This window comes from Chelon labrosus (genome assembly GCF_963514085.1).
Source record: "Chelon labrosus genome assembly, chromosome: 21".
In the NCBI taxonomy this organism is placed as follows: domain Eukaryota; kingdom Metazoa; phylum Chordata; class Actinopteri; order Mugiliformes; family Mugilidae; genus Chelon; species Chelon labrosus.
The window spans coordinates 22601111-22608710 of record NC_140354.1 but is presented as its reverse complement, the minus strand read 5'-3'; the positions used below and the strand labels follow the sequence as shown (position 1 = coordinate 22608710).

The window sequence follows — 7600 nt, the reverse complement described above, 5'->3', positions numbered from 1 at the left end:
TTCTGAAAACCGAACCCGGAAGTCGTGTGTTTCCCTTTAAGAGGCGCCTGCTGTGTGTCTGCATCGCCATCACTTAGGGTTAGAATTTAATAATAACAGCAGCAGATGCACTCTGTAAAAATTAGATTAAAGCTGCACGACGACTGTATTGTGACACAAGAACAATGCCTCAGTTTATAAACACTTTTATCAAACTGGCTCCTCAGTCTTGAATGTAAATAAAAAAATGATAAAAGACTTAAAAAAGGGGAAGTGTGGAATCTAAAGATAACACCTATCTGAGTCTGACTCAACAGCTTTGTTCCTAAAAAAAAAGGTTGTGAAGCAGAGGAAAGATTCCAACACAGATGACAGAATCAGACAGAATAATTACTTAACTTAAATTATCGTAAATAATTACAGAATCTGCACGGAGCCAACCTTAAGTTAATATTTAGTTTGTTTAGGACTTAAAAGTTCAGCTGCAAGTGAGTCCATGAAGGGACTGGAGGGTTAATCGAAAAGAAAATTACTGTCTATAAACAACTTCTAATCACTAAAACATCCCTCAAGAATGTGCAGGGGAAGATAAGCTCTTTAACGAGGGTCATGTATAAATAGTTTTACGACAAAACTAAAACAGGAAACCTCATGTAAAGTAGTTTACTGCAGGTGGAACGTGCCCTGAAGGAAAACCACACTCCAGAGATCTTAATAAAAAAAGAAAGAGGGGGAGAAAGGAGAGAAAAACATCTTTCTCTTTCTCTCTTGAACTTCCTTTCAGTCAGACAACTGTAGCTTGGGCTATTGTTACGCCGCGGGGACGATTAACAATGGAGACAAAAACCGGCTAATGAAGCATAAAAACAGTCGGGATAAAGAGCAGAACAGCTCCCGTGACACATGCATCTTAACTTCCTTCTGTGTTTGACGAATCTTTGCAGCCACACAGACTCAAAAAAATAAGATTAGAAATACATCTATTGTGAGGCTCGGACTCAGAAACTGCAGCGTTCATGAAGAATATGTGTGTCAGCACCGTCAGGAAGAATTACTGGTAGATTGCATCATGAATACTTTCACTGGAGTAAATACTGGACTTCTATTTTCATTCAATAGGTGGCAGTGAAATACTGACTAAAGCAGTTTGGCGATATAAACAAACCAAATAAAAGACTGAAACTTACATGAATCTGGATGAATCTGGTTTCCTAGATGTATAAAAAAGGAGTTATTGGAGTTTGTTTCTTCACTCCGTCTGAAAAAAGGTGACCTTCCACATCATTATCAAAAGCTAAAACAAAGGGAGCTGGAATATTTCTCCCCAAATAACAACTTTTGAGGACAACTACGTCCAAATCTTAGCCATAAGGTTTAAAGAGGAGAAAAATCCCCCTCTCTGAACATTGGAGGTGGACTGACACAGTCTTAACACCTTACGTCTTAACCTTTTACCTCTTTGGAGACTTTCTGGTCTTTAACAACCATTAACAGTAATAAATAAACTGATCAGTTCTGTCTAATTACAGGTGAGTATCTGGTCATTAGTGAACTGATGTTCCACGAGAGCCATTTAGACTTGGATGAAGTTGTCCTCGTTTTAGTTTTTAGACGAAACACGACCTGAACTTTGTTTTAACCGAGATAAACAGCAAGCGTCTTCATGTCAGCTTTAAAATAAACAAATAAAAATAGGCTCGACTTATTTGGGCTTTCTCTCTCTGTGTTGTGTTTTCTTCCTGCAGCTGATTCACAAGATGCTCGATATCAAAGCCAGCGCGATATAAATATTTTAAGCTTTTAGCGCGAGTTAAAACACTGAAATAAGGTCAATCTGATGAGGAAAAAGTCAGCCGAGACTTTTCTACATTTTTCTGCATCTAATTTAAACCAAACTATTCTACTTTGGTCTCATCTGTCCACTAAACATTGTCCCAAATAGTCTTCTGTCTTGTCCACATGATGTTTAGAAATGTTCTTCTTGGAGAGCAGCGTCTTTGTCCATCACACCATGGTTGTTCAGTGGATTCATCAACATTAATATTAGCCAATGAGAGAGAGGCCTTTAGCTGCTTAGAAGTTCCCCTGGGTTCCTTTGGGACCTCTCAGACTATTATGGAGTGATCTTTGTTGGTGGACCACTCCTGTGGAGGGGAACAGTCGTCTTCAATCTGTCTGACTGTGGATTATTGGTGGGTTCCAGACTCTTTAGAGATGGTTCTGGAACCTTTTCCAGCCTGATGAGCAACAACTCTTTTTATTAAACTAAACGAGGAACTGGACGACACCCGAGTCTCATTACACCTTAATTTGGCCTGGAAAGTAACTCATTTGCTCATTTTCCTGGATAAACTAATATACTAGTATAATATTTCAGGTTCTCTTTGTCTACTTTCAGGACTTGTTTGAAAATCCGCCGATGTTTTGAGTTATTTTTATGCAGAAATGTAGAAAATTCTGAAGGATGCACAAACGTTAAAGAGGCACCGTAAGTAGACGTGAGTCAGGGTTAAATCTATTTGGGTCCATATATTTTACCTTAAACTAATAAATCATTAGTGCCCATGAATTATTAGCTTCACATGTGTATAACTGAAACTATAAACTAGTTTTACAAGTTTAGTTGCACAGTTAATCTTAGTTAGGAAGCATAATATTTATAAAACGTTATGTTCTAGTTTCTGTAGTTTGTTGTTTCACTTCCAATTCATGATTTAATCTAAATTATCGAGCAAGGAATATTTTGTTTTTTTGAATAAAATGAACAAACTCTAAATGCAAAACAACAGTTTTATTGCAATACACAGGATTTCTTCTACTGCGCTCACTGCCTGCCAGGCACGTCGACACAAGAGGGGACAGGCCGGGCGCCAGAATATACCATGAATGTGCGTCACGATGTGGTTGAGAAGGTGATTATCAATAAGCCCACCTGGACTCAGGTAGGCCGCGCGCTTGTCCAGAGTTCACTTTGTCTTCAGCCGTTTTAATTTAAAACATAAACTGGGGCCTACCCCAAGCAAAAGAAACAAAAAGAAAGGAGAAGGCATGTTCTCGGATGAAGCAAGCAATGAGGACAAAGCAGAGAAGTACCTGCACAATACATTCGCATAAAATCTAAATGGAATTTCTTTGAGGAAGATTTTGGGAATTGATTCAATTTTTGGCAGATTATTAACGTCATACATTGATCAAGGAATAATTAAAGAGAAGGTGGGAGATGAGAAAGGCTAAGCTGATTTAAGGCCTCTTTTTAAATTTAGCCAGACAAATTTTATCCAACAACAAAAAAAGAAAACAAGATGGCTGAAACATTTGAGGAGATCCGTCCTCCCCCTCCTTAAAACCTGCACCCCGAAATTCGAGAAGACGTCTGCCGTGAACTTTTTAGCGTCATTAAATCGTGTGAATCAAGGTCCATTTAAAGCTGAAAAACATCTAAACCACTCTTGAGATGCGACACAAACTCAGAAACCGTGACTTCAACCCAACTACTTACACGTTTAAAACACAAACCGCAAAACTGAGACTGAACAGGGTTACAGTTAGAGAGAACAGCTAGCTCGTTGATTGACTTGTTGTTGATAGATTGAGATTGAAACAGAGCTGAAAGTGCAAGAAGTTGAGGACAAAACATTAGACCAGAAATCTGACGTGAACAAAAAAAAAAAAAAATCCTGGTTTAGATGTTCAGGTGGAGGAATGAGAGAAGATTGAGAGGGGAGCAGACGAGAGGAGAGTGTGGACTGAGAGGAGTGGTGTGCTCGGCTGTTCAGTAGAATACCACGCTGGACTTTCCTCCTGGGGGGTTGAGGACCCTGTTGTGAGAGCGAGGCTTGGGTCCCAGGTGAGGCTCGTGGTTTTTCATCGAGGCCTCGTCGGGAGGGGAGGAGGGAGAAGGGGAAGAGGAGGGCTCAGGCTCTGGAGTGGCTGGGACAGCGGCAGCCGCAGGAGGAGGAGCAGCAGCAGCAGCAGCAGCAGGCTCTTCCTTAGCTGGGGCTGGAGGTAGGGGGGCAGCAGCTTCTGCCTTCACCTCTGGTTGGACGACTTTGGCTTCAGGTGCTGAGGAAGGAAAAAAAAATGTTTAATGTCCTGATGTAATCATTCTGATCTGTATCTGGGCCGGTCCAGACATTTCTGCCAAACATACAGGCCTTTTGTTTTACAGATTTTATCAAATATGAGAAAATGTTGTAATAAAAGTTTATGGCCATTACTTTAAGTTTTTGATTTACGTTTCATTCACACTGTATCTAGCCACTGCAGGTAAGAGCTCTTTAGTATAAATCTAGCTTTAAACACATCACAAATATTTAATTTTCCCTGTTTATCCAAAGACACAGGAAGTATTTCAGTAATAACAACAAGTAGGAGGACGGTACATTTTCTGAAATCTTTCAAAAGAGTTTATATTGGTGTAAAATAATAATCACCTGGTGATTCAGGTTCAGGTCCCACGCTCAGATTATCCTGTAAAGAATGAAAAGACGTCTCAGTCTGATCAATGGAGATAAAAAAACAACAGATTATTAAAAGAAACTAACTTGTTTAAGCTAAACGCAGCATGGGAAGGTGAATAACTTCCAAGGATTTTAAGAACTTGTGGTTTATGTTGCCGAATCAGAGTAAAATATAATCTGAAGTTAGGTGCACAATCTACCTTTGGCTTATTTGGGTGGCTTCGGGTCGGGCTCTGGACGGGTGCGCTCTCTGCAGCCCCGAATATGTTGCTGGTTGGTCCACCTGGAGGTACAGGTCTCTGCGGCTGAGCTGGAGGTTCAGGTTCACCAAATATCCCGCTACTCTTCCCACCTACACAACGCATTACCAAGATATGCTTAAGTTTTGAAGCTGTGTCAGCGTCTTGGCTTGCTTCTGTGGGATTAAGAAACCTTCCAGATAAGGCAATCAGGGTGAAGTAGCCTGAACTCAGAAAATACTTGACTTTATCAGACACTTAACAAAATCCGGGGGCGGATTTCATGCAGACGGAGAACAGCAGCGGTGTTTACGCTGGAATTATCACATTACAGCACCAGTTTTCACACCCCGGACATTGATAGACGCTTTGACTGGTCTGGACATCCATTAGCCCCGGCAGCTTGCTCTGACCTGGAGGATTGGAGCGCCTCGGTGCAGTCTGAGGCTCCTCTGGCGGGGCGAAGACTTTAGAGGCCATCTTGTTGGGTCTCCTTGATGCGCCGGCGTCTTCTTCGTAGCCACCGAACAGGTTACTGGAGCCGCCGCCGGGAGGCCGCAACACCCTGTAGAGGAAAAAATGAATAAATAATATGCATCTTCTATGTTTGAGCTGCAACACATACTTTCCAGATGATTCTTACGATAAATTACAGGAATTGTAGCCCATTCCTCCTGGGAGAACTGAGTCAGGACTTGAGAAGACCACTGGTACACGTTGACTTAGTCGTCTTTCAGGCATTTTTACGTGTAGAATAGTTATTATGGCCAAACAGTTGAATTTTTAGCTTCATTTGATCAAAATTTGTTAACGAGGCTAGTATAGAGCCACAATATTTGTCTGAGGACTTTGCTTTCACATGATGTCAAACACAGAGGCACCGAGTTTGACGGTACGCCTTAAAATACATCCACAGGTCCATCTCCAATTGACCATTTGTTGTCCTTCTGATTGGTCTGCAGACGGCCAACCAGAGGTCTCCTCCAGCCATTTGTCAAGGCTCGAGTTTAGACAAACAATCGCCATGCCAGTGAGCAACCAAATGCTGAAAACATGATGTTAGCATTAAAACAAAAACATGTGACGTACAGTCGACTAGTGCGGTTACGACTGGAGGAAATAAACCAAACATAAAAACTGAAAACCGGTGAAAAGACTACTCATTTCCCCCCCCCAATGTCTTCCCAATGTTCGCACGGTTACTAACATTAATCATCTCGCCTCCGTGTTAACTCTAGACTCTGTTATTACACATTTTTCTGGTCACCACACCAATCAGAAGGCCAATAAAAGGGTAATTTGACTCAAATTATGTCAATTAGCCCATTAGGAGCTCATAAAAGCATGGAATTTTTTATCTGGATTGATCCAAGCTGCATAAAAGCACTTAACATTCAACATCATGTTGAAGGGGTGCTTTGCTGCAGGATGAAAGCGGAGGGGATTATGAGGAAGGAAGAACTGCTGAAGGACGACAAAGTTGGGGTAGCCACGGCTCAGTTCTGTCAGTAGGAGCGGGCTAAAACTCCTGCAACGAGCTTCGGGAAGGCTACCTGAAACATTTCACCCACGTTAAACGATTTAAAGACAAAGCTATCAAATACAAAGTGTATACATAAACTCACTGACCCACTGGAATTACGATATAGTGAACTACAAGTGGAACAATATGTCTGTAAACAAATTCAGGCATGATTTACTTGCCAAATAACTACAGCTTAATAAAAAAAAAATCAACTTAAGTTATTTTAGCCTCTGTAAACTGTAAATCGAATGATCCTCACAAAGAGCAGGCATTGTCCCTGATTATAGAGGTGTTAAGTAACGGCTGTGTCATATTTTGGCTAACAATTGTATGTAGGAAATGACTCGTAACTTGCTATAAATACAGTAAGAGTTAAAGCCAGGGCATGCAAATAACAGGTTATCTGATTATACACCAGTGAATGGCGCCATACGCCTGAAAACTCCACTTTCTTTGCTGCTTTTTCGTATTAAAAGTCGAAGTGTAGTCGACTATTCAGCGGAAGTGACCCAAGAATTTGGTGGTTTTTGAGTTTAAAGCACTACTAGGGGTGGGATAATGAGGCCACTGGGCTGTTGTTGGTGAATACAAAGAAGAAGAAGAAGAAGAGCAGTCTGGAGTGGGTTCACACTTCCGCAGGCGCAGCAGACAACGCCTGCTCAGCTAGCTTAAAGGCTAGCTCAAGTTTGCTAACGGTCGCCGCCAGTGTAGCTACAGTTAACCCGTTTAAGCTAGCCTGCTGTCAACATGACTCCGTTATGCTAGCGTTATGTTTCACAACATTAGCAAATAAAAAAATGTGAAAGAGGTCCTGTCAGAGCAGCTGGACGAAGCTGGAGATAAAATAAAAAGCCGTTTCTTTCACACACATATAAACAGTCGGCTATAATCACCTCGAGCTAGGTTTGGAAGCGCTGTCCAAGCCCTGAAACATGTTCGTCGAAGTCATGGTGGTTTTGTTTTGAGCCTTCCAAGTTAGCCGAAGACAACTTCGTCAGTTTGCCAACTAGACAACCAGCGAGTTCCCCCTATCTGTGTTCAGTGCGTGGCTCCGAGCCCAACCAGACTCCGTAGTGAAGAATTTCAGCCCACCCAACAGTGACACCGAGGAATATAACTGGTCCTCTGCCAAGCTGCTGTGGGGCGGTGCGCTCGATTCGCTGCACCGGGAGTCCCTTTGATGAAAACAAAGGACACAAGTAATCACTGGAATCGGGGCATTTTGACACAATACTGCTAATTGTTTATGTCGTAGCTTTCTTTATTTCATCTGATTCACACATATGCTAAATACATGTAATATTTTATGTAATCTTTGCATAAAAAGAAGGAAAGCACCGCCTTGCTAGTTTGACCGAGAGTCGTTAAACAATCGTACCCGTTCTCCTGATCCCTAT

At 41.6% G+C, this 7600-nt stretch overlaps 1 protein-coding gene across 2 annotated transcripts; it reads right to left on the bottom strand.

The window, feature by feature from the left end:
• Positions 1–2643: 2643 nt before the first annotated feature.
• jpt2 (Jupiter microtubule associated homolog 2) lies at positions 2644–7289 on the bottom strand. Of its 2 annotated transcripts, none has more exons than XM_084570530.1 (5): positions 7097–7289; positions 5092–5243; positions 4640–4791; positions 4413–4476; positions 2644–4041 (listed from the first exon to the last, which is right to left on the bottom strand). In XM_084570530.1, the coding sequence occupies exons 1-5, from the start codon at positions 7150–7152 to the stop codon at positions 3752–3754; spliced, it is 714 nt and encodes a 237-aa protein (XP_084426656.1). In that variant the 5' UTR covers positions 7153–7289; the 3' UTR covers positions 2644–3751. The 2 variants fall into 2 exon arrangements, with proteins under 2 accessions (XP_084426656.1, XP_084426657.1); XM_084570531.1 differs by having other exon boundaries at positions 2645–4041; positions 4413–4449.
• Positions 7290–7600: the final 311 nt, after the last annotated feature.

Coding starts and splice junctions, on each gene's coding strand:
- jpt2 (XM_084570530.1), bottom strand. CDS start 7,152: ATGACTTCGACGAACATGTTTCAGGGCTTGGACAGCGCTTCCAAACCT. Junction 4,792..5,091: donor GAGGCGCTCCAATCCTCCAG/GTCAGAGCAAGC, acceptor TGCGTTGTGTAG/GTGGGAAGAGTAGCGGGATA. Junction 4,042..4,412: donor ACCTGAACCTGAATCACCAG/GTGATTATTATT, acceptor TTCCTTCCTCAG/CACCTGAAGCCAAAGTCGTC.